Source organism: Amblyraja radiata, chromosome 5 (genome assembly GCF_010909765.2).
Source record: "Amblyraja radiata isolate CabotCenter1 chromosome 5, sAmbRad1.1.pri, whole genome shotgun sequence".
Lineage (NCBI taxonomy): Eukaryota > Metazoa > Chordata > Chondrichthyes > Rajiformes > Rajidae > Amblyraja > Amblyraja radiata.
Window position 1 is genome coordinate 92,515,658 of NC_045960.1, and position 27,688 is coordinate 92,543,345.

General features: G+C 44.2%; 1 protein-coding gene across 1 annotated transcript in view; it reads left to right on the top strand.

Annotated features, from left to right (window-relative positions):
- The window catches only part of nid1 (nidogen 1), a 99,359-nt gene that overhangs the window by 56,908 nt on the left and 14,763 nt on the right, over window positions 1-27,688 (top strand). The window contains exons 11-15 of the mRNA XM_033021758.1: window positions 1,294-1,437; window positions 2,895-3,017; window positions 11,637-11,855; window positions 14,945-15,117; window positions 24,417-24,543. Of these exons, the coding sequence (XP_032877649.1) occupies window positions 1,294-1,437; window positions 2,895-3,017; window positions 11,637-11,855; window positions 14,945-15,117; window positions 24,417-24,543 (786 nt within the window). The remainder of the gene's footprint in view (window positions 1-1,293; window positions 1,438-2,894; window positions 3,018-11,636; window positions 11,856-14,944; window positions 15,118-24,416; window positions 24,544-27,688) is intronic.

Genomic DNA, 27,688 nt, shown 5'->3' on the forward strand with positions numbered 1-27,688 from the left:
TCTTGACCCAAAATGTCACTTATTCCTTTTCTCCAGAGATGCTGCACGACCCACTAAGTTACTCCAGCTTTTTGTCTATCTCCCATTCATTTCATGCCCAGTGTACCAACATCAATTTAAATTGGAAACAAGATTTTCTAAACAATACTTGCAATGCAATAAATAACATTGATGGGTTAGGTTTTACTAGTCATTTGCAAGACTTTAAACAATCTTGTTTTTAAAATGTGCTAGTTAATGACTTGTAACAAGCAATCTGTGTCCTCAGGCACTTTCATAATTTGCCCCAAACGTAGTACTATCGTACTGACAAAATATATACTCTGTTTTATTAATTTCAGTGAAGTAAAGTCAAGATGCTGGAGTTTTACTGATCCTGAAATCTTGTCTTCTATCAGATCTTGAGTCCAACAGAGCCAGAGAAAACATGAAACATGTCTCTAGCCCAGTGGTTCCCAACGTGGGGCGTACACCCCACAGGGGGGCAATTTGATTTTTAAGGGGGGCAATTTGATTTTTAAGGGGGGCAATTGAGCGCGACTGAGGAGGTCTGGGTCCAAATTTTCGATTTTTATTTTTTTGGATTTTCCATCAGGTAAACATATGTAGTTTATGTTTCTTCAGCTGAAACGGAGTTCACTTTTTAAACGATAAGAATTATATATCACCACATGGGGGGGGGGGGCAGCAGGATTTTAGAGGTGATTAGGTGGGGCATGGCCAAAAAAAGGTTGGGAACCACTACTCTAGCCTAACAGAGCTTGAGACTAGGGCAGTACAGTGGTAGAGTTGCTGCCTTACAGTGCCAGAGACCCGGGTTTGATCCTGACTTCGGGTATTGTCTGCATGGGGTTTGTCCATTCTCCATGTGGCTGCATGGGTGCTCGGTTTTGCTCCCACATTCCAAAGTTTGTAGGTGAATTGGCTTCTGTAAATTGTCCCTACTGTGGAGTATAGAATTAGTCTAAGGGTGATCAGTGGTCAGTGTGGACGCAATGGGCTGAAGGGCCTGTTTCCATGCTGTATCTCTAAACAAACTAAAAGACCCAAAGCAATTCAGGTCCCATTGTTGATAGCCATACTTCTGGCCACATGTTTAGGAATTCCTTTCCTAAAACCACTAAATCCACTTCCTTTAATGTACTCCTTAAAATCTATCCCATCGGGTCTTAAATGTCTTTTGATTCTACATCACCGTCTCCTTAGAATTTACCATTGTGTTAGGAATGTTGATAAAAGATGACGACTGGTCAATAAAATGTGAATAATCTTCATGTGTTTTTAAACTTGTAGCTGTTCACCGTCCTGAAAATCCCTGCCAGACTGGAACTCACGACTGTGATTCACCTGATCGTGCTCGTTGCATTTTCATGGGAGGGTCGGACTACATGTGTGTCTGTTTAGCAGGGTTCTCTGGGGATGGAAGATCTTGTGACGGTATGTAATATTCCTACTTTTAGTGAAGCACTTGACGTATTTTTCTGGAATATATGCATGGACCCCAGGGACCATCGATAATATACCCTGTTGATCTGGAAGTTTATGGCAGTCCAGAATTATATTTTTGGACATCCAAATCAGATCGTGCTGTTACAAGCTCATTTAGGGGAGATCAAAACCAATGTGCTCACATTGTTGTGCAGAGAAGCTTTGTTTCAGTACTTTAATTAATTGATGAGGACCTGTGCATATACTTGGGCATTTTCCATCCAGCAAAGGAGAGGAAGAAGGTTATCCAATTTAGAAACTTGGAGAGATGAGAAATGATATGTTGTGGGAAACGGGTCCTTTTGTGAGGGATGTGTAAGAAAGAACTGCAGATGCTGGTAAAATCGAAGGTAGACACAAAATGCAGGAGAAACTCAGCGGGTGAGGCAGCATCTCTGGAGAGAAGGAATGGGCGACGTATCGGGTCGAGACCCTTCTTCAGACTGAAGACCCGAAACGTCGCCAGTTCCTTCTCTCCATAGATGCTGCCTCACCCGCTGAGTTACTCCAGCATTTTGTGTCTGCCTTTTATGAGGGAGTCTAGAATAAGTAGCTGTACTTCCAGGGGGCTCTTTGTCAAACTGAGTTCAGTTTATTGTCACGTGCAACCAGGTACAGTGAAAGGTCTTTGGTGTGCGTTAACCAGTCAGCAGAAAGACATAGAAACATAGAAAATAGGTGCAGGAGTAGGCCATTCGGCCCTTCGAGCCTGCACCGCCATTCAATATGATCATGGCAGATCATCCAACTCCGTATCCTGTACGTGCCTTCTCTCCATACCCCCTGATCCCTTTAGCCACAAGGGCCACATCTAACTCCCTCATAAATATAGCCAATGAACTGGCCTCAACTACCCTCTGTGGCAGAGAGTTCCAGAGATTCACCACTCGCTGTGTGAAATATGTTTTTCTCATCTCGGTCCTAAAGGATTTCCCCTTTATCCTTAAACTGTGACCCCTTGTCCTGGACTTCCCCAACATCGGGAACAATCTTCCTGCATCTAGCCTGTCCAACCCCTTAAGAATTTTGTGATTTTGTAAGTTTCTATAAGACAATACATGATTACAGTGGAACCACTCACAGTGTACAGATACATTGTAAAGAGAATAACGTGAATAGCGTTTGGTGGTGGTTTAACGTTTAGTAATAACAGGGTGGTGGAACTGTGAAACTCTGTACCCCAGAAAACTGGTGAAGCTTTGGAGGTGGCAGAGAGTTGCTGTTGTCAATTAGAACGTCCAAACTGACACTGGTGGGTTTTGTTTGGGCTGGGTTTTGGGACGGGAAGCGGATGGATGGCATTAAAATCCAAATTAGCAGAGATACAGTCAAAAGGCCGAATGTACTGGATGTGTTTGAATGGCCATGTTGCGCTCCTATTAAACAAACATATTTTCCTTCTCAAGATATTGATGAGTGCCAGCCAGGTCGATGTCATCCATACGCTCAGTGCTTTAACATTCCTGGATCTTTCAGTTGCCGGTGTGCCCCTGGTTATCAAGGCGATGGATTCCAGTGTACACCCTTAGGTAAGGGCCTCATCCTACCTGTATTAACCTTAACGTTATCACCGTGTAATTCAGTGCTTCAAGTTTCTGAAGTTGATCATTAGATCCAAAACCTGATGAATTTTATACCATTTAAGAACATATCTACGTTTTTGGAAGAATTTTGATTCCGCACAAACTATAATCTGAAGAAGGGTCCCAACTGAAACGTCGCCTGTCCATTCCCTCTCCAGATGCTGCCTGATTCGCTGAGTTCCTTGAATATTTTGTATTTTAATCTGAGTTTTATTTATTCAGCCAACACTCTCAAGGATTTCAACTATCTACTCATTGTAAAAGCTCATCTCCTTTCACGCAGTAAGGAGACATGGTTTGCGTGTGCCTTAAAAAGAAGGTTTCATTTACTGAAGCTTGGTGTTCAAATGAAAAACCTTCGTGTTGAAAATGGAAGCTTCAGCAGCCTGGCACTAAGCTCTAGAGAGGTGATGTAAGTTTCAACGTGAGGTCGCTATTTTATGAAAGAGATTTGTTCCAAGTCTTGGCTGAGTTTGCACCTCTTTGCACAGCGTTCTCCTGCGATAGCTTGCCAAGTGTTGGCAGTCGCCGAACCTTAGTACCTGGACTCCTCAGCAGGAATGTGGATACAGCTCGCGCGCACAGGTTACCCTAACCACCATGCCTGCCTGAGCTCTTTGAAGCAGTTTCCAGATTAGAAATGTTCTGTCGGAGCCTGGCATTTTTTTTTTTCTTCTCTTTTCAGTTATTTATCTGATTTTCCTTTGCTATTTAGTTTCCAAACGACTTCAGCCAATAATAATAACTTGTTTTCTCCTCGTATTGCCTCATGCACTTCAGTCAGTTCCCTTAAATATGTTTCCGCTGGTTATGCACTGCATCAATGGAAGCAGTTTCTCTATTTAAAAACCTCCTTAAAAGGATGTAGATTTTTGCATCTGTCTTATCCAGGTCTTGGGAAGATCTCAGGTTAATCTATATATTACTAAATCTCTGATCTTGACCGCTTTTAGCCCACTGTGCTGCGATTTCCGACATAAGCCGCCACCTATGGCCGTCATTTTTGGCCACCTCGTTCAGAGCCCCCCTCCGCCTTACGGGTGCGTCGATGACAAATCAGAGAGATATTAATGTTTTTTAAAAATTCACCATTCTCTCTGCTGCCCCTGCTGGAGGTAGGGGGAGGGACTATAAAACCAGGAAGTGGTGTGCCTCACCCAGTCTCTGGAAGATGGATGAAGCCAAGGATCACGTCTCTCTGAGCTCTGAATAACACTGAATAAATGTCTACACAACTGTGAGTACCCTTAATGTGGTTTGAAAATGAAAATATGATTTGTTTGAAGTAAAAAAGGCACTGCCTGAAATGGTTGTTTGGGTGCTTTGGCTTGAAGTTGAAAGGCACTACTTACTGCAAATGGTGGCTTGGGTGCTTTGACTTGAAGTTGAAAGGCACTACTTACTGCAAATGGTGGCTTGGGAGCTTTGGTTTAAAGTTGAAAGGCACTACTTGCTGCAAATGCTGGCTTGGGTGTTTTGCTTCAAGTTGAAAGGCACTACTTACTGCACATGGTGGCTTGGGGGCTTTGGCTTGAAGTTGAAAGGCACTACTTACTGCAAATGGTGGCTTGGGTGCATTGGCTTGAAGTTGAAAGGCACTACTAACTGCAAATGGTGGCTTGGGTGCTTTGCTTGAAATTGAAAGGCACTACTTACTGCAAATGGCGGCTTGGGTGCTTTGGCTTGAAGTTAAAAGGCACTACTGCAAATGCACTTACTTCCTGTTTGCACTGTATATTGATTTATGTTAAAACGCTACCACTTACGGGTGTGATTTTTGGCCATCTTACTCAGTCCCCCCTCCGCTGAGCAGGTGCAAATGGTGGCTTGGGAGCTTTGGTTTAAAGTTGAAAGGCACTACTTACTGCAAATGGTGGCTTGGGTGCTTTGACTTGAAGTTGAAAGGCACTACTTACTGCAAATGGTGGCTTGGGAGCTTTGGTTTAAAGTTGAAAGGCACTACGTGCTGCAAATGCTGGCTTGGGTGTTTTGCTTGAAGTTGAAAGGCACTACTTACTGCACATGGTGGCTTGGGGGCTTTGGCTTGAAGTTGAAAGGCACTACTTACTGCAAATGGTGGCTTGGGTGCATTGGCTTGAAGTTGAAAGGCGCTACTAACTGCAAATGGTGGCTTGGGTGCTTTGGCTTGAAGTTGAATAGCACTACTTACTGCAAATGGTGGCTTGGGTGCTTTGGCTTGATGTTAAAAGGCACTACTGCAAATGGCGGCTTGGGTGCTTTGGCTTGAAGTTGAATAGCACTACTTACTGCAAATGGTGGCTTGGGTGCTTTGCTTGAAATTGAAAGGCACTACTTACTGCAAATGGCGGCTTGGGTGCTTTGGCTTGAAGTTAAAAGGCACTACTGCAAATGCACTTACTTCCTGTTTGCACTGTATATTGATTTATGTTAAAACGCTACCACTTACGGGTGTGATTTTTGGCCATCTTACTCAGTCCCCCCTCCGCTGAGCAGGTGCAGAGAATTCTTCCCATCAATGAAAAACAAAAGCGTTATTAGTGTTTAAAATATGTTGAGAATCTCTCTCCTGTCAATCACGCCCTGAAAGCCACACCTTTTCCGGTGGGAGGGGGAGGGGTTATAAAACCCAGAAGTGTGGGTGTGGCTCAGTCTCTGCATGATGGGGGAGGGAGAGGTCATGACTCTGTCTGAGCTGTGAATCAACTGAACACACTGAATGTCTACTGAACTGAGTTTGGTGTTTTGTGTGGTTTTATGGTGGTTTCACCCTGCATGAAATGGTATGAAGCTGCATTTGAATTTGGTGGCCTTGGACCCTGCTTGAAGTGGAATGAAACTGCACTTGAATTTGGCGGCCTTGCACCCTGCTGAAAGTGGTATGAAACTGCACTTGAATTTGGTGGCCTTGGATCCAGCTTGAAGTGGTATGAAACTGCACTTGAATTCGGTGGCCTTGCACCCTGCTTGAAGTGGTTGGAAACTGCACTTGAATTCGGTGGCCTTGCACCCTGCTCATAGTGGTAAGAAACTGCACTTGAATTTGGTGGCCTTGCACCCTGCTTGAAATGGTAGGAACATGGATTTGAATTTGGTGGCCTTGCACCCTGCTTGAAATGGAATTTCAAGGAATAGTCATGAGTCAACTGCCAGCCCACCAGCCGTGAGTGAGCTGCCAGCAGATCAGGCTTGAGGGACTGAGCTGCCACCCCAGGAACCCATACCGGCACTCCAGAAAGCCCCCCCACTGGCCACCAATATTGAAATTGGTGGAGAGGTGGAATATTGTGTCGGTGGACCAGCCCTTCCGTGTGAACATGGGACCCAACGGGTCCCACTTAGTCTAGTATATTTATAAATTGTTGCATTTTGAACCTTTGGGAAGCAGTTCAGCTTCTTTCTTTAAGCTACCTCACAAAGCGGTAATGCACTTAACAGCAGATGGCCAATAATGGTGTATCCAGTGCTCTTAAATGCAGTGGTATTAGCTGACCAGTTTGTTATGCCTTTAGAGTTTACTTTATGCTTCGACAAAACTGATTGTGGCTGCAGTAAAGCTAAAGGGTGTTGTATTTTTACAGCCTCTTTTAAACTCTAGACATTCCAAAGCGTTTTACAGCTGGTGGAGTACTTTTGAAATGCTGCTGCTCTCGTGGTGAGTCAGAGAATTTGTATCCATGTCCCAGAAGAGTGATGTTTACAAAAAAACAGATATCTGTTTGAATGATATTGGTTGAATCTATTTCTAAGTACAATGACTATAAAGGCTTATTATTATTATTATTATTATTATTTACCAGTACAAGTTGGAGAATTCTCCAGTCACCTTCTACGTTATGCCATAGGATCAATTATGTTCATTTGAGTGAAAAGTCAGGAAGAGTTAGAGGGGAATGGATATGGTGAATGCAGTCTTTTACCCAGGGCAGAGGAATTAAGAACTAGAGGACATTGGTTTAAGGTGAGAGGGGAAGATTTACTAGGAACCCGAGGGTTCACTCAGCTTTTTCACTCAGAGTGGTGTGTGTAACGAGCATTCAGGGTGGTATTGAGAGCTTTGATACAAAGCAACGGGTGCACACAGAGTACACACTAGCCTGCCTTGCCAAGCATTTCCTGCCTCAAACATTGCAAAGTCCATTGTGCCCTCATTGGTGTCATCAGTCACTTCAGAAATCATCAAATTGGAGTGGAAGCAAATCACCCTCAATCCTAACTTTAAAGAAAACTTTTTTGAGACACTGCACGGAAACAGGCTCTTGGGCTCACCGAGTCCGCGCCCACCAGCGATCACCCCCATACATTATCACTGTCCTAGCACTAGGGACAATTTCCATTCCATTATCAAAGCCAATTAACCTGCAAACCTGTACGTCATTGGAGTGTGGGAGGAAACTGGAGCACCCAAAGAAAACCCACGCAGTCACAGGGAGAACGTACAAACTCCATGCAGGCAGCACCTGTAGTCAAAATCGAACTTGGTCTTTGGCACTGTAAGGCAGTAACTCTACCGCTGTGACAATCTGACGGATTGTCTAAAAAGATTACCCTGCTATTGCCCTGGGAACATCAGCATGCATTGAATGATTAGAGTATGGCAACTCATATTTAAAAAACTGTAAAAATGTATAAATTTAAACCAAAACACCTCTAATTTCTTGGAATTCCTTTGATGCTGTAAGTTTGAAAGTACAAACCAGCAGAGTTTGCGTCCTGACCCACAGTTAGACACATAGCTTTTGTTTGAACAAGAAAAGTAATGTTCTTCTGTAAAATTGGCTATATGTTAAGATGTTCAGTTTATTGGGACAGTGAGTCAGCTTTGCCTACTGCACTGAGCCAAAATTTATTTTTAAAGTCCACAAGTATCAGAGTGGAAGGAATAACGAGCAGATTTGAGACTTATTCAAATGATGAACTATTCTTCAGAAACCACATGTTGGAACATCAATAGGATTCCAGGAGGGACAAGATCAACCACTGTGGAATGGGAAAGGTCAACTTGCATCTTACATCCTTCTTTTTCTTATATAGTTGACTCCTATTCTAGAACCAAAATTATGCCTGAATTTGAGGGAGTCATGAGGACAGTTTTGAGATTAGTGAATGTCTACAGAGTTGAGGTGTTTTGCAGCACAGAAACAGACACTTCAGCCCAAACTTTCCACGTCAACCAAGATGCTTATCTCTGCTAGTCCCACTTGATTGCATTTGATCCAAATCCCTCCAAACCTATTTTATCCATGTAGCTGTCCAAATGTCTTAAGCATGACAGTTGCAGCTGCCTCAATCACTTCCTCTGGTATACCCCCCACCCTCTGTGTGAAAAAGCTGCAACTCTGATCTCCTTTAAATCTTTCCCTGTCAACTTGTACCTCTGCATGCTAGTTTTGGAATCCCCTACACTGGGAAGGACTGTGATTATCTATCCTATCTATAACCCTGCCAGTCCAGCATGTTCCCTACAACCTGAAATTGTAGGACTTCTATGTAATACAACCAGAGATTAGGAGGACGGCTGAAAAAGTCATCGGGACTTCTCTCCCCTCGATCGGGGACATTGCGAGCAAACATTACTTGTCTAAGGCCAACAGTATTATAAAGGACCCCACACATCTCCATCATGGACTGTTCACTCTGCTGCCCTCGGGCAAAAGATATCGTAGCATAAGGAGCAGAACGTCAAGGTTTTGCAACAGCTTCTTCCCACGAGCCATCAGACTCTTGAATGCCATGTAAATGGGCCGCCACCATTATCTATTTTATCTTTTTATCCATTTTAACTTTTTATCCATTTTATCCTTCTGTATATTTTCGTGTTGTACGGGGAGCCAAATGCAACGGAATTTTGTTTAGAATTGCATATATCGATGTATTTCTAAATGACAATAAAGTTTTGATTGATTGATGTGTAGGCTATTACAGATTTTAAGTGACATAACTCCCTATAGATCAATTATTTCGGCAATTAAAATGTATAAAAATATTTTAAATTATTGAATAAATCTGAGGTTATCTACACTTGGTGGTTTGGAATTGAGACAGCAGTCTGTTCCCTGTTTGTGGAAGAATGAAGTTCTGATTTAATAAAAACCCTGCCACCTCCTTTGTGTCAAGGAATTCAATGCCAGTCTATCTTTAAATGATATTTTTATTATTTTCCACAAAAAAGAGTCCTTTTTCAAAGTATTTGAACACTGTACTTTCAAAGAGCTCTTTTCAGAAAAGAATAAAAAGATCTCATAAGGATAGGCTGGCACTGTATTCCTTGGTGAAAACATTCTGAAGAATGCTCAAACAATTAAATATAGTTATGTCCACGCCATTCATTTATCTAAAAAGGGAATGACCGTTTCAACCCTGCTTGAGCTTGGCTACACAGCCCCAGTTCAGTGGGGTCTGATGGCATGTTAGGCTCAGACCAGATTGATGCATTATCCATCAAAATGTTCCAGTTGAGATGGGTCCAGTCCAGGACATTATCAAGTCCGATCATAAGGTCATAAGTGATAGTAGTAGAATTAGGCCATTCGGCCCATCTGCCATTCAATCGCGGCTGATCTATCTTTCCCTCCTGACCCCATTTTCCTGTCTTCTCCCCATAACCTCTGCACCTGTACAAATCAAAATCTATGTATCTCTGATCGACAAGTCCACCATCACCACATGTGAGCAGCACACCCAAGACTGCTATACTTGGGGCAATGAATGAGTTGGGAATCGAGTAAGCTACAGGCACTTGGTCATGGTTCCAATCTTATACCCAAGCGGTTATGAGGAGAATGGGGTTAAGAAGAAAAGACAGGATAATGGAATGGTGGATTGGACTTGATGGGCCGATGGCCTAATTCTGCTCATATCACATGAAACTTCTGCACCCATCTGTTTGCAGCCTTTGAAATCTTTCCCCCAATGGATGCGTTGGATAATGGGCAATCAGCTCTAGTGCAAGTTCAATTGGAAGATGGATTTTGGTGTCTTCTATTGTAAACTGGGAGCTGAGTGGGACTTGCACCTATGCTTGGGAGACCCTAAACTCTTTACGAGTTCAATGAATAAAAGTTGGGAGTTACAAGTGTAACTGCCTGTTTTTTTTTTAAAGAGCCTTGTGATGCATGCAATGCAAATTAGTGTTGGATGTGGATTAATGTAACCAGAACTGAAGTTAATAGAGCAGAATTTTGTTGAATACCTTGCCTTGTGGCATGCCATATTTGTTAGAATTTTTCTCTACAGTTTAGTCTAGTTTTGAGATACAGTATCTAAACAGGCCCTTTGGCCCACCCAGTCCACGTCGACCACATTGATCACCCGTTCACATCAGATCTATATTGTCCAACTTTCTCATCCACTTCCTACACATTGAGGGGCAATTTCCCTAGGCCAATTAACATACAAAGTCTTTGGGATGTGGTCGCACGGAGAATGTGAAAACTCCACCCAGACAGCACCCGAGGTGGGGATTGAACCCAGATCTCTGGCACTGTGAGGCAGCAACTCTACCAACTGCGCCACTATGCTATTGATTTTGTTTTTCTTTGTGGCAAGGGACCTCAGTGAACAAAGAGACACCAAGCAAACTCTTGCAGCAATGAGTTAAAAGGGAGAAGATGAATAAGCTGGAACAAAAAAGGACATTGGTTAAATTGGAGCCAAATCGGGTGCAGAAAGAGGACCTTTTAGATAAGGGATTGGGTTTGCTACACGGAACAAAAGAGGCTGAAAAGAAAGAAATGGATCATTAATCTAAAAGCTCCTTTAACCAGCTAGATCTGGGTCAATGTATTACACAGCCTTAAGTTATATCTCAGTCACCTCTTATATACCATAATTATTTTCTGTCAATTAACAAAAGAAGCATGAATGGTCATGTGGTAATGGTCAATCTGATTCAGTGAAGTAAAAACTAATTCCTTGCAACTGGAGTTCTCAGGATTGTAATTAGCTCCAGACTCTGACAATTTTTTGACATTAAACAAATCTGTAGTTCAGACTGTGGTTGGAGATGAAAATAGCCACATGTCTAGAAACTGGAGTGGTTCACATGCTGAAGGGAATGAGCTATTTAGCTGCTGGATGATTCTACTCTCATATCCCAGTTCAGGAAGCAGAGGTGGGGAAGACAGAACAGGCATGATTATTCTGACTATGGATGTGATTATTCTGCAATGGACCTATTGTCTCTATCTGATCCGGATACCATTTAGTCATTAGAGATACAGTGTGGAAACAGGCCCACTGAGTCCACACCAACCAGCGATCACCTCATGTACTAGCACTATCGTAAACACAAGGAACAATTAAACATTTTACTGAAACTAAAAGACCTGCAAACCTGTACATCTTTGGAGAGTGGGCAGAAATCGGAGCACCCGGAGAAAACCCACGTGTTTTCAATTGGCATCACCGTTCATACCACTGGCTTGTGAGCTGTTTCTCCAATTTGCATGTGACCTCGTTCTGACAGTGGAGGAGGCCCAGGACAGAATGGGAAGGGGAGTCAAAATGTTTGAAAACCGGGAGATTGCGTGGGCCAAGGCAAACTGCCTTTTAAATGTTATCTCTTGTAACCTTTTTGCTTGACAGGCTCCGAGAAAACTCAGTGTGAGCGCCACAGAGACAATGCGTGGGGCAGCGCACTGCCCAGAGGACCGAGGCCTGACGAACACTACGTCCCACAGTGCGATGCTGATGGCAACTATCAGCCGGTACAATGTCACCAAGCTCAACAAACCTGTTGGTGCATTGATGCAAATGGTAATGAAATTGCAGGAACCAAGACTCTGGGAGGAGTTCGACCCCCTTGTAAGTACAGTACTCTTGGATCAAATTATTACCTTCAATCAGATACAAAAGCGAATAATCCACTGAATTGGCCTGTGTATGTGGAGATATTGGTATTGGATACTTTTATGACGGCTTTATTTAAAATTATGGTTAATAACGCTAACTTTACAACAATTGCAAATTCATTTCCTTTAACGCAATGAAATGTCCTAAGGTGACAATGAATATAATACCAAGCTAAGAAGGAGGGAGGCATTGAGATGGTTGGCCTGTAACTTGGTCAGTGGGGTACATTTTGAGGAAATTCTTGACCGAGCAATGTTTAAAGAAGCAGCAAGGGCAAATGCAACTTAATATCCCGTAGATCGACACAATAGGCTATAGTAACTCAGCGGGTCAGGCAGCACCTCTGGAGAAAAGGAATAGGTGACGTTTTGGGCCGAGACCCTTCTTCAGACAGAGTCGGGGGGGAAAGGGGAACGAGAGTGCCCACGGCCTGTACACAACCTTAAACGGTACTGTGAAATTTAAATGCAAGCAACTAAATAAGTCTAGAATGATAAGCCAGAGTCAGAATGACGACCTCAAGAATCACCAGATTATTGTGAAAGCGCATCTGATTCAATGACATGCTTCAGTAAAATAAATCTGCCATCCTCACCCATTCTGGCTGGATCTACAGCAACCTGTTTCTCTCATCTGGGCCTGAGAACTCGTAGGTTAAAAGCACAGGGGCTGGTCAAGGTGAGGAGATACAAGTGAGAGCTTAATGTTAACAAGTGTAGGACCAGTGACTTCCATTTGTTCCCAAGTTCTTTGTGTGTCAAAGATAGTTCAAAAACCCCACGGAGCATTCAGCTGGTCGTGCTGAGAATGTCCACCAGATGAGCACCAATGAAAGCCCAGATGCATTTGTTTGCAAATAGTTTCATTTGATCCTGTGGGAATGAAGACTGCCTAAAAAAACTTTAAATCCCAGCCTTCTCCCAGTATCTCCTTCCGTTGCAGTTGAACTATTTGTGCTGATCTCTCCCAAGTATTGACAACGGATATTTGTACTTTAGAAAGTAATGGACACAAGTTATCTTTTTTATGGTTTCCCTCACTTGTGCCTTTTCCTCACATGTGGCCCTCGGTCCCCCCTCCCCCTTTACCCCCCACTGTCCTCTTGCCCCCTCTGTCCCTCAACCCCTCCTCTGTGCCCCCCTTTGTCCCCTTGCCCCCCTGTACCACCCCACCAGCGCCCCCCTTCCTCGGTGCCCGTCCCACCCCCGTCGTCCCCCCCCCCCCCTCTGTCTCCCTGTCCTTCCCTCCCCCCTCGGCCACTCCCCCCCCCCCCCCCCCGTCCCCACCCTCTGTCGCCCCCCCCCCGTGTGATCCTTCCCTCCTCTACTGCACACCCCTTTTATCCCTCATTCACGCCCTTCTCGCCCTCTGGCCCTTGCATCTTCTGCACAGTGGAGTGGCTGCACAGAAATGCTAGCAAAGCATTTGTCATGAATTCACGGGCTGCAAAATGTTTCTTTTTTACCCTACAGTGTTTCCAAGAGAAATGGTATTTCAGGAATTTGCAGTCCACTGCGTCGCGTGGGTTATTCATAGCGCAAATAATCAAGATGTGAATTTTTAATACTTATAAGGGAACATGACATAAAATAACGTCATTGTATATACCTCTCTGTAACAATTTGATGACCGTATTAGGTCATTTGAAATGGTTATTTTAAAAGAAAATTAAGACAGCCGGTAGCAATAGGCAGGTTGCAGTCAAAGGCACTTAGCCCTTTCCAACCAAACCAGCCAAAAATTTACTGAGAAATTCCGTATTACCAGATTGCCATCTAGGCTTCTGGGCTACAGCCCTTTAACTTGCAATGCAGGCATTGATTGAAAGTGTTCAGAGTTTCTGTTTCCATTATCCTTACAAGCCCTGAGTTCCAGATCCCCACCACATTCTTTCGCACGAGAAATTCCCTTTGGTGTTGTATTCCAGCAAGCTGTTATATTTTTAGCAAACTTGATGACAACTTTTTTTTAAATGAGTGGTTCACAGCGCAATTTAAAAAAAAAAAAAAAGAGATGCAAATACCAGCTCCAAGCCCACAAACACAATCTCCAGCCTCGTCTAATGCATTTAGTGCCTTTGATATGGCTTCCCCAATGTCGTTGTGACCGAGTGAAGAATAGGTAACCACTTTGCCAAACACCTGCACTCTGTCCACAATGGCCATCTTGAGGTCCTGGTTGTCAGCCATTTTAATTCCAACCTCCATTCCTACACCAATCTGCCTGTCATCAACCTCCTTCTCTGCTAAGGTGAAGTCAAACACAGCTAGAGGAAAAGCAGCTTGTATTACGCCTGGGTAGTCAACAATTCTGTTCCTTTCTCTTTCCTTCAGATCTGCCCAAGTACTCTCGTGCACACCCTTACTTCCAAACCAACTGCCCCCCCCCCCCCCCCCCAATCCCCAGCCCAGTGTCTTTCTCCTCCCCTACCTGATAGCATCTCCCTTTCATCCCTCCCTTCCTGGGTTCCATTGATCACCTTTTCTTTGCAATTTCCATAATCTACAGCCTTTGTTGTTTTCATTTATCACTTCCCAGTCCGTCTCATTATCTCCACCCTTCCCATTCCCACGTCTCTCTAATTGCTTATCAACCTCTCCCACCAGGATCCACCTACGGCCTACCAGTTTTTCCCTCACTTCTCCCACCTGCCTTCTCTCTTCACACCACTCTCTCCTCTTCACGCTCTCGGTCCTGATGCAGGGTGTAAACCCAAGATGTCAACTATCTCTTTGCCTCTGCAGATGCACCGAGTTCCTCAAGTAATTTGTTATTTGTTCCAGGTTAAATCTTCTACAGTCTCTTGCATCTATTTGTCAACTATTCATTCCTTCGTGCTCGAAATAAATCCCAATGTCATCTTTCCATTTCTAATAACTGTACATTATTAATTTACACTATCTTTTCCAAAAAATAAATTCTGACTGAAGGGGTTAAGCTCTTGCAGTGAATTTGCGGTGAATGTGAATGCTGATTTAAACTTGGTGTGATGTCGTGCTGTCCAAACATAACCATCTGGTTTCCTTCCACTGTTCTGACAGGCCTTGACTCAGTCACTCCTACAGTTATGGTTGGGCCCACACCGAGACCAGATGTTGTTCCGCTGCCCCCAGGCACGCATCTTCTCTTTGCGCAAAATGGGAAAATAGAACATATCCCGGTGGAGGGGTTCAGCATGAAGAAAAGCGAAGCAAAGACATTACTCCACGTTCCCGTAAGATTTGCTAAATCAAACATCGTTTTTCTCAAAAGTCAATTCGTAACTCCAGCTTTTTAGCCCAGGTATTGTCACATGCCTTAAGGTACACAAAAATGCTGGAGAAACTCAGCGGGTGCAGCAGCATCTATGGAGCGAAGGAAATAGGCGACGTTTCGGGCCGAAACCCTTCTTCTTGTCACATGCCTTTGTTGTTTCAGTCCTGAGCATGCAATGCAGGCTTTCACTGACTTGCGAAACGCCAACTAAAGCCCTGAAGCAAGTGTCTACTGCCACTCCAATGTTAGAATATTTTACCTGAATGTTTCTGCTTACCAGAACACTTTACCTGGATGTTTCTGATCAGCTGAATCCAATTGATACACACAATCCGGATCACTGTCGGGTAGTAAATTCCATCTCTGCATAAAGCAAGGGTTTGCAGAGATCAGCTGCTTTTATTGGGCTTGCTGCTGTCGGAGTGACCAGCAATAACTGTCTGAGCTAAAAAGAAATGCTGGAGACCCCATGGGTGTAACTTGCATCACTTGCAGATAGCCCTGTAGTAGGTTATCTGTCTTCACACATGAATGGATTTTAGTGGCTTTGGAAGAATTGGAAAAACAGTGCCCTCCATAATGTTTGGGACAAAGACTCATAAGTTATTTATTTGCCTCTGTACTCCACAATTTGAGATTTGTTATAGAAAAAAATCACATGTGGTTAAAAAGTACACATTGTCAGATTTTATTAAAGGGTATTTTAATACATTTTGGTTTCACCATGTAGAAATTACAGCTGTGTTTATACATAGTCCCCCCCCCCGCCCCCCCATTTCAGGGCACCATAATGTTTGGGACACATGACTTCTCAGGCGTTTGTAATTGCTCAGGTATGTTTAATTGCCTCCTTAATGCAGGTATAAGAGAGCTCTCAGCACCTAGTCTTTCCTCCAGTCTTTCCATCACCTTTGGAAACTTTTATTGCTGTTTATCAACATGAGGACCAAAGTTGTGCCAATGAAAGTCAAAGAAGCCATTATGAGACTGCGAAACAGGAATAAAACTGTTAGAGACATCAGCCAACCCTTAGGCTTACTAAAATCAACTGTTTGGAACATCGTTAAGAAGAAAGAGAGCACTGGTGAGCTTACTAATCGTAAAGGGACCGGCAGGCCAAGGAAGACCTCCACAGCTGATGACAGAAGAATTCTCTCTATAATAAAGAAAAATCCCCAAACACCTGGCTGACAGATCAGAAACACTCTTCAGGAGTCGGGTGTAGATTTGTCAATGACCACTGTCCGCAGAAGACTTAATGAACAGAAATATAAAGGTTCACTGCAAGATGCAAACCACTGGTTAGCCACAAAAATAGGATGTCAGGGTTACAGTTTGCCAAGAAGTACTTAAAAGATCAACCACAGTTCTGGAAAAAGGTCTTGTGGACAGAAGAGACGAAGATTAACTTGTATCAGAGTGATGGTGTGCAAAGTATAGAGGAGAGAAGGAACTGCCAAAGATCCAAAGCATACCACCTCATCTGTGAAACACGGTGGTGGGGGTGTTATGGCCTGGGCATGTATGGCTGCTGAAGGTACTGGCTCACTTGTCTTCATTGATGATACAACTGCTGATGGTAGTAGCATATTGAATTCTGAGGTGTATAGACACATCCTATCTGCTCAAGTTCAAACAAATGCCTCAAAACTCATTGGCCGACGGTTCATTCTACAGCAAGACAATGATCCCAAATAAACTGCTAAAGCGACAAAGGAGTTTTTCAAAGCTAAAAAATGGTCACTTCTTGAGTGGCCAAGTCAATCACCCGATCTGTACCCAATTGAGCAAGGCTTTTATATGCTGAAGAAAAAACTGAAGGGGACTAGCCCCCAAAACAAGCATAAGCTAAAGATGGCTGCAATACAGGCTCAGGCAGAGCATCACCAGAGAAGACACCCAGCAACTGGTGATGTCTATGAATCGTGGACTTCAAGCAGTCATTGCATGCAAAGGATATGCAACAAAATACTAGGCATGACTACTTTCATTTACATGACATCGCTATGTCCCAAATATTATGGTGCCCTGAAATGCAGGGACTATGTTTAAACGCAGCTGTAATTTCTACATGGTGAAACCAAATGTATAAAAATGGCCTCTATTAAAATCTGACAATGTGCACTTTAACCAATGTGATTTTTTTTCTATTACATATCTCAAATTGTGGAGTGCAGAGGCAAATAAATAAATGATGGGTCTTTTTGTCCCAAACATTATGGAGGGCACTGTACAGCTGTGTGTTGACCAATCCTGTCACATGCTCAGAAGCATTGAGTTACTATTTGGTTTGCCCACAACCCTGCATCCACCCCCCTCTCAACCTCTTGGAACAATCTGAGGGCAGCAGCTGTTCAATATTATCCTTTCCTCCCCCCTCTCTTCCCCATCTGTTCCCGCTGCCCAGCTAAAACTATCGCAGGAAATCAACACGGAGTCCGTTCATTGTTCTGCACATTTTATCCCAGACTGCATTTCAAGAGATACTATCAACAACAGCATCTCTTTTCACATTTAATTTCTGTTAGAAGAACTAGGTAATACAAGCTGAAATTGGTGTAATTTGGGGAATATTTATGCACAATTTTTTCAAGAATTTGCAAAACAAGTTATTTGGGTTTGTGTTTCTTTGTACGTGAAGTACAAGTGAGAACTGTGGTGATGAAAGTTTATTCATTACAGGTTTGATCTTGATTGGAGCAATGTGCTCAGTTCACAAGCACAGGTTGACCATTGAATGGGATGAATCTGAGATGGCAGGAGTTAACAAGGAATATTTTCAAAAGGTTCACCACTTGGTGCAACTGAAATTCTCATAATAGCTTCTGATGTTGTTCCCACATAGTGGGTGGGGACGTATTTATCCATGTTTACAAATTCTCACATTGTTTGTCGACATATCATTGAAGAGGCAATTTGAGACATAGCAGTTGCAGTCCCTTCAGCCACTTAGCAAATTGACTCATTCAAAAATGTCTACTGGACATGGTGTTTTACAACATGTATTCAGGCAGACAGAACTTTCCATGAGTTAGAAACTTATATTTTCTCTAGCTATCCATATCGTATCACTCTTCATACACTTGCCATAATTTTACTTCATTGCATAATCACCCTAACACAATCCATAATTAAACTAATGGAATATACAGAGTATCCAGTCACTAGGGGACGATCAGCCATGATCACAATGAATGGCGGCACTGTCTCGAAGGGCCGAATGGCTTCCTCCTGCACCTATTTTCTATGTTTCTAATGAATATCATGAATCCTTAGAATAAAAGGACGCACCTTTGAAAACGAGATGAGGAGGAATATCTTTAGTCAGAGGGTGGTGAATCTCTGGAATTCATTGGAGACCAAGTCATTGATTATTTATGAGGTGGGGATTGACAGATTCTTGATTAGTAAGACAATAGGTTCAGGAGTAGGCCATTCGGCCCTTCAGGAGTTATGGGGAGCAGGCAGGAGGGTGAGGTTGAGAGGGACAGATAGATCAGCCATGACAGGATAATGGAATACACTCGATGGGCTGAATGGCCTAATTTTGCTCATATGACATGAACTTATGAAGCATACTATTATTAGTGCAGGCTTGAAAAAATGCTTCAAAGACCTGTGGCAGGATTTGCATAAGTCAGCTTTCTCAATGTCAGGTCATCCATAACCCAGGAACATAATTAGTATTTCTTTAAAGCAAATTCTGGGAAGATCCAATGTAATTCCTCTCAGTCTTTTTGCCCTCTCTTACTGGAAGGAGCTTGTTGGCCATTTGTACTAATTTCAGAAAGCTAACGGTTCAGAATACCTAGTCCCTCCTCGTATTTCAGGGAAAGGCATCTTACTGTCCAAGTTTTGTATTTTATTTGAAAAAATCTTTTTGGAGTGGTGCGGCAAGGTTGAAACAGTCGTGACAACATTGAACCGGAAATGTTGAGTAGATGATCTGTCTTAACTTCTTCCTGAAATCTCTGATGTCATAGAAGCTAGTCAATTTAATTCACTCCACGTTATAACGAGAAACAGATGGGAGAGCTGGAAACAGCAAAAGCAATGGGCAGGAAATATCCCAGCTGTTGTACTGAAGACCTGTACTCCAGAACTAACTGGCCAGGCTTTCCAGCTACAACACTTGCATCTCCCCAGTGATGTAAAATTATCTGGGTATGTCCTGTTCACAAACAAAAAAGTGGGACAATTTGGGGTGGCAGTGGGCAGCGGTAGGGTTGCTGCCTTGCAGCACCAGAGATCCGGTTCAGTCCTGAATATGGGTGCTGTCTATATGGAGTTTGTACGTTCTCCCCGTGACCGCATGGATTTTTTCTGGGATCTCCGGTTTCCTCCCATACTCAAGAACGTACTAGTTGGTAGGTTAATGGCTTTGGTAAAGATTGTGAATTGTCCCTAGTGTGTACATTAGTCCTAGTGTACGGGGCTGTTTCTGCGCTGTATCTCTAAACCTAAACCTTAGAGCTCTTAGAGTTAGCGGAATCAAGGGATATGGGGAAAAGGCAGGAACGGGGTACTGATTGTGGATGATCAGCCATGATCACATTGAATGGCGCTACTGGCTCGAAGGGCCGAAAGGCACCTATTGCACCTGCACCTATTGTCTATGTAGCTAAATCTAAACTGAACTCCAATCCAGCTAATTATGGCCCGGTCAGTCGTCAGTCATTAGCAACATGATGGAAGTTGTCGTCACCAGTGCTACCAAGCAGCAATTTCTCATCAATAACCTGCTCACTGATGTTTGGGTTTCACCACTCAACTCCAGTTGTAACCAACTTGTTACATTACAGAAGGGTAGTCATTTGGGGTCATTGAGTCCATGCCACCTCCCAGCATTATAATCCCACCAGCCTCATTCCCTCTCCCCATTTTCTTCTCTGTATCCCTGAAACTTATTCTCTCTCACGAATTCATGGCCCATGTATTCCTCTTTGTTTATTTTGCCATTTCCAGCACTTAGGGGAAATTTATACCGTGTCTTTAGGATGTGGGATGAAATAAAGTGGCTGGGGAAAGTCTATGGGAAGGACGTATAGGCTCTATGCAGACAGCACTGGAGATCAGGCTCAAATCCACACTCTGAGAGCGAGGTGCACCCATCATCACAGCCTTGTGGACCAAAGAGGCCCAATTGCAGAGGTGAGGTTGGAGTGACTGCCTTTGATGGCAAGATAGCATTCGACTGAGTGTAAGGCCAGGGAGTCCTGGTAATACTCAGGTCTTCAGCATGAAAGGAAAAAAAACAAGGCAATGGATGGAGTTGTTGGAGGTTTATCAGCCCAGCCTGGGACATCATTGCTGGTGATCCTCAGGGCAGTCATAAACAAAACCATATTTTGCTGTGTCATTCCTAAGTTTCCTTCCATTGTAAAATCAAAAGCAGTGAAGTTTGCAGTGGATTCAATTCTACTCACAATCTGACAGCAGCTTGAGCAGCCCACCACAGTCCAGACCATGGGCTGGTAAGTGACAAGGAATGTTTGAACACAACATTGCCAGACAATGGCCACCTCCAATAGGAGAGTCTAGCCTGGCATTTCACTGGAATTTAGAAGGATGAGAGGGCATCTTATAGTAACATGTAAAATTCTTACGTGATTGGACAGGCTAGATGCAGGAAAAAATGTTCCCGATGTTGGGGGGGGTCCAGACCAGGGGTCACAGTTTAAGAATAAGGGGTAGGCCATTTAGGGCTGAGATGAGAAAACACTTTTTCACCCAGAGAGTTGTGAATCTGTGGATTTCTCTGCCACAGAAGGCAGTGGAGGCCAATTAGCTGGATGTTTTCAAGAAAGAGTTAGATTTAGCTCTTAGGGCTAACGGAATCAAGAGCTATGGGGAGAAGGCAGGAACGGGGTACAGATTTTGGATTATCAGCCATGATCATATTGAATGGCGGTGCTGGCTCAAAGGGCTGAATGGTCTACTCCTGCACCTGTTTTCTTTGTTTCTATATACCCAGGGCATTCAATAACATTCCCCTCTCCTCCAGCAATGTCCTGGGACACACCATTACCCAGTATCTGTCAGCAGCAACGTAAAAACTGTGATTGCAAGATCAGGTCAGAGGCTTGCAACCCTGTGATGAATAACGCACCTGCTGACACCTCACGCCTTTCCACCATCAATGGATGGGAGCATGATGTAATTAATACTTGCCACTTGTCTGAAGGGCTACAGCTCCAATTCAACACTAAACAGATCAAGGCACAATAATTCCTTATCAATCACCTAATAATTCACTTCCTACAGTTATCAATCCACACTGCTGAAGTGTGTGTTATCTATGATCTGTATTTCAAATACTCCCCTATACGAATGTGTCTTCTAAATGTGTATCTTCTTCCACCCCATGGGTGAGGGTAACAGGTGACTGGGGACCTACCATCTGCATGTTCCCTCACCGGGTCAAGTCCTTTATCATTGCTGTGTCTAAATCCTGGAACTCCCTTCCAAACAGTGCTGTTTGTGAACACCTTCAGTTCAGCGACTGAGCAATTCAATTATGGAGGGCAACAAATGCCAACCTTACCAGCAACATTCAAATCCTGAAAAATGAATATTTAAAAAAAAAATGCAGATGCAAGAAACTGCAGATGCTGGAATCTTGAGTAAAACACAAAATGTTGGAGGATCTCAGAGGATCTGGCAGCATCTGGGCAAGGAAGAAATTGGATAGGTTATACTTCTGTGGGGACCTTTCTTCAGACTGATTGGAATGGGGGTGGGGGGAGAAAGCTGTAAAAGAGAGGTGGGGTGGGACAAAGCCCGGCAAGTGTCAGGGGTTATGGGGAGAAGGCAGGAGAATGGGGTTAGGAGGGAGAGATAGATCAGCCATGATTGAATGGTGGAGTAGACTTGATGGGCCGAATGGCATCATTCTGCTCGTATTGCATGAACTTATGAAGTGATCGGTGGGTACAGGTAGCAGGGGTATGACTTGTTGATGGATGGAGTAAGAGATAAAGGCTAGAGGTGATGAGTCAAAGGGGAGTCAGATAAAGAGGGAAGAGGCGGAGTGAAATGTCAAAAACTTGTTACATCCACTCTGTCAACAGTAAGTAGTATAGATACTTATTCATATTGCTGGCAAGTTCAGCATTTATTGCGCCTTGCCCTCCCTAAATGAAGTGCTCCCTGAACTGAACACGTTCCCAAATTGCTCTGTTGCAAAATGTTATGCAATTGTTTGTAATAGTAAATTCTTCTCATTTTATAGATTTTCATAGAAACATAGAAATTAGGTGCAGGAGTAGGCCATTCGGCCCTTCGAGCCTGCACCGCCATTCAATATGATCATGGCTGATCATCCAACTCAGTATCCCGTACCTGCCTTCTCTCCATACCCTCTGATCCCCTTAGCCACAAGGGCCACATCTAACTCCCTCTTAAATATAGCCAATGAACTGGCCTCAACTACCCTCTGTGGCAGAGAGTTCCAGAGATTCACCACTCTCTGTGTGAAAAAAGTTTTTCTCATCTCGGTTTTAAAGGATTTCCCCCTTATCCTTAAACTCTGACCCCTTGTCCTGGACTTCCCCAACATCGGGAACAATCTTCCTGCATCTAGCCTGTCCAACCCCTTAAGAATTTTGTAAGTTTCTATAAGATCCCCTCTCAATCTCCTAAATTCTAGAGAGTATAAACCAAGTCTATCCAGTCTTTCTTCATAAGACAGTCCTGACATCCCAGGAATCAGTCTGGTGAACCTTCTCTGCACTCCCTCTATGGCAATAATGTCCTTCCTCAGATTTGGAGACCAAAACTGTACGCAATACTCCAGGTGTGGTCTCACCAAGACCCTGTACAACTGCAGTAGAACCTCCCTGCTCCTATAGTCAAATCCTTTTGCTATGAAAGCTAACATACCATTCGCTTTCTTCACTGCCTGCTGCACCTGCATGCCTACTTTCAATGACTGGTGTACCATGACACCCAGGTCTCGCTGCACCTCCCCTTTTCCTAATCGGCCACCATTTAGATAATAGTCTGCTTTCCTGTTTTTGCCACCAAAATGGATAACCTCACATTTATAATAACTAGCATAATTGTAAACAAGACTAACATAACACTTCCTGTTGTGTCTGATTGGTTTTAAATACATACTTTTTTCACATCCTTCAAAATCACCGCCCATGGACGTTGCTGTGAACTCTGCCCACTCTCTCAGACTTTGATGACTCTGCATTCCACTCGCTCCAGCCCCATTAGCGGCTAATTTGTTTCAGCCACCATGGGGCTGCACTTTAGAATTCTCCTAAAACTTCTCATTCTCGCTCTACTCCTTAAAATGTCTTAAAATCTACACGTTTGTTGAACTTGTCCAGTCCTCGTTTGAGTTTCTGTTTGGTAATATTCCTGTGAAATAATGTTTTGCAATGTTATAATTTTGGTGTAATGTTACTGCTGATGCATGAGGACAGGACAGATTCACTGTGGTATGAATGTTGAGTCAACATAGTGGGAGCATTTATTTGCCAAATTGTAACTAGACTGGAATGTTGGTTGACATGAGGTTCTTATATATGCCCCCTATTTTCACTGATCTATTCTCTTTGAAGATTGTCAGCTTTGGGTTTTGAAAATTTGTCAATATTAGATACTTATGGGAAAACAATGCGCTCTTAATGGCCTGTCCCACGAGCATGCGACTCCATGGAGCAAGCGCGACCTAACGTGGTCGCTTGAGCCGTACGGCCTCACGGGGCCGGTCCCACTTCGATCGCCGGAGCCGTATGGAGTTGTGCGGAGCTGGTCCCGACATCGCGCGGGGCTCCGAAAAACTGACACTGTCCAAAAATCCCACAGCCGCTTTGAGGCCGTACTCACCGCCTCGACGGGCGTGCGCAGCGTCTCGACGCCGTACGCAGCGTCTTGACAGCGTATGCCTAGCGCGGACTTCCCGAGGACTTCGCTCGAACTTCACGTCAACTCGTATTGGATCACTCGACCTCCGCGCGGCACCCGCTTCCGGTTTGGTCACGCTCGCCGCATGCAGTCGCATGCTGGTGTGACAGGCCCTGTACGGGGATCACTCGACCTCCGTGCGGCCCCCGCTTCCAGTTTGGTCGTGCTTGCTGCATGCAGTCACATGCTCGTAGGACAGGCCCTTAATGAAGCAGCGACGGTTTATATTTTACGTCTATGCTGCAAAGCAAGAATGATCTATATTTCAGTTTCTCTTGTTTTCTTTCATTGCTCTGAAAAGGTAGCATACGGCTAATTTGCCACCTCTTGTGCCTTTAGGACAAGGTGGTCATTGGTCTTGCATATGACTGCGTAGACAAGATGGTGTACTGGACTGACATTGCCGGACGCACTATCAGCCGGGCTAGTCTTCAAGGAGGAGAACCGACGACCATCATCGCACTAGGTGAGAATAAAACTGGGAAGAACACATAATGACATCCATGCCCAACAGAAATATTTTACGTGCAACCTGTAATATTGAATGATCACTTAAACTTGGTTATTTTCATCACAGTCAGAAGGGAATGGAGTTGCCCCAATGGAAAACTTGAATCCATAATCCAGGCTGATTATTGAGGATAGTTTTTTTAGAGATACATGGCTGAAACAGGCCCTTCAGCCCACAGAGTCCATGCCGACCAGTGATCCCCATACACTGGTAACACTATCCTGCACATTAGGGACAATTTACAATTTTTACCAAAGCCAATTAACCTACAAATCTGTACAACTTTGCAGTGTGGGAGGCGACCCACATGATCATGGGGAGAACGTACAAACTCCGTTATGAGACCACCAGCAGTCAGGATCAAACCCGGGTCCCTGGTGCTGTAAGGCAGCAACTCTACTGCTGCGCAACCGTGCTGCACCTGGTTGCAATTCTGTTGGCAGTTCCATCTTTGGATGAGAAATTCCACTTGTCACCATGGGGGCATAAAAGATACCATGGTCTTTTATAATATAGACAAAAATGCTGGAGAAACTCAGCGGGTGAGGCAGCATCCATGGAGCGAAGGAATAGGCAACGTTTCGGGTCGAGACCCTTCTTCAGACTGATGTGGGGGTGGGAAGAAGAAAGGAAGAGGCAGAGACAGAAGGCTGTGGGAGAGCTGGGAAGGGGCGGGGAAGGAGGGAGAAAGCAAGGACTACCTGAAATTGGAGGTCAATGTTCATACCGCTGGGGTGTAAACTACCCAAGCGAAATATGAGGTGCTGCTCCAATTTGTGGTGGGCCTCACTCTGGCTGTGGAGGAGGCCCAGGACAGAAAGGTCGGATTTGGAATAGGAGGGGGAGTTGAAGTGCTGAGCCACCGTGAGATCAGGTTGGTTATTGCGAACTGAGCGGAGGTATTGTAGCGAAGCGATCGCCAAGCCTGCGCTTGGTCTTATTTATAAAATAAGAGCAGGAGAAATTAATCCAGAATCCTGATCAATGTTTATCCCTCAATCAGCTTCACTAAAGTAGGTGACCTGGCTGGTATCTCATTCATTTATGTGGGACATTTCCATTTGCAATGAGGTTGTCACAAACCTTGGTTACACTTAGCACTTGGTTCATCCGAATGCCTTGAGACGTCACAAGGATGCCAAACATATGTAGATTCGTTGTCATTGCATCCACTAAGTGGAATTAGAAGATTGTAGAAACTTGGGCACCACTTGGCACAACCTTCTGAAAGCACAACGTTCACTTTAACTGTAAGACTGAAATGAAGCACATCAAATGCAGTGATTCTTAGACCAGAATGTGGCTATTTTATGCTCCTTTATTATGCAGCATTTTCAAACTAAGGCAGATCCACAAAGCAGACAAGGTCATTTTTTCCCTTCTGGCTCTTGCTAGAACGATCCAAACTTTGTTACAATGTCCCATTTTCTTCCCATATTCTCAGATGTTTGAAATGTTCATCCAATTTTACTTTTAAATTCTGCTCAGGATCAGGACCTCCCGACCTGAAAAATCATCAGCTCACTTCTCTCCACAGATGCCTGACCAACAGAAGATAGACACAAAATGCTGGAGAAACTCAGCGGGTCAGGCAGCATCGCTAGAGATAAGGAATAGGTGACGTTAAGGGCCGAGACCCTTCTTCTGAGAGTCAGGGGAAGGGGAAACGGGAGATATAGACGGTGATGTAGAGAGAGATATAGAGGTGACCACAATCAACCACTGCCAACTTCCACTGAGTTGTGCCCAAGGACTCTGCCATTTAAAATGTGCCACCTGGTGCCGTTTGGTGACTGGCTTCAGGGTGACTAATGGTCATCGGCTTGTTGTGTCTGTACATAGCTGGGAGGAGGAGCTCACCAGAGCTCAGTATCGCTGGTGAATGGCAAGAGGGCCTAGGCACACTTGATAGTGTTTTGTTTGGTACAGCATTTACTGACTAAGCTGTACCAGGATTGAATATACTCGCCCAACTCTCTCTCGTATAAATATATTTGTTTACTATACTATGCACTCACGGGACATAATTCACACTGAGGGTGGTGGGTATATGGAACGAGCTGCCAGAGGAGGTAGTTAAGGCAGGTATTATGACAACATTTAAAAGATGTTTGGACATGTTGATGGATAGGAAAGGTGAAGAGGGATATGGGCCAAACGTGAACAGATAGGACTAGCGCAGATGGGGCATCTTGGTCGGTGTGGGCAAGTTGGGCCAAAGGGCCTGTTTCATGCTGTGCGACTCTGACTCATAATTGCTCCAAATGGAGAAAGGATGAGTCATTGTATGAAGCTCTTATCCTGGATCCAAGATGTCAAACACCAGCTACAGACCATGTGAAACATATTTGCTTTATTTGTGGCCTGATCCACAAAGAAGTCTATTCATTCTTCTGTCTAGACCCAAGCTACTCAGTGATCAGACACAGATATTACTTCCCTGCCTGTTTCCCATGTGATCACCATCTGTTGATGCATTCATCGTCCACACGATAGTAAACCAACCTCAACAGAACAACATTGATCCTGAGAGCTGAGCACATGATCCAGCCTGACATCAAAGGTCCATCAAGTCAGATAAGACGTATTAATAATCCTGAGAGATTTCAGTACTTGGTTTGCAATTTGCATTTCTGACCCTAGAATTCCCAAAGCTGCTTTCTGTAGCATTTACAGTTGTAAGGTGACTGGGCTGCTGATGCTAAGAGCCACCATAAAATTCAAATGCACAGTGGAGTAGCAGTAGAGATGCTGCCTCACAGTGCCAGAGACCCTGGTTCGACCCTGACTATGGATGGTGACTGTATGCAGGGGGCGGAAATCACCATCAAAACATGGGGGGGGGGGGGGGAAATTTCTTGGTGGACACACACACACACACACACACACACACACACACAAGGTTTCGGCCGTCGGCCCTGTGGACGGTAACATCGGGAGCTGACCTCGTTGGTGACCGACTCCGAACTCCAGCAACAGCAGCTTCATCCGCCCTGAATCGTAGGGTTTGCATCGGCCCATTCGCGGGGCCTTTCATCACCTGGGGCGGCTTAAAACTGTCCGTGGGATCTTCCATCGCCCGGCGGGGGCTTCAACGTCG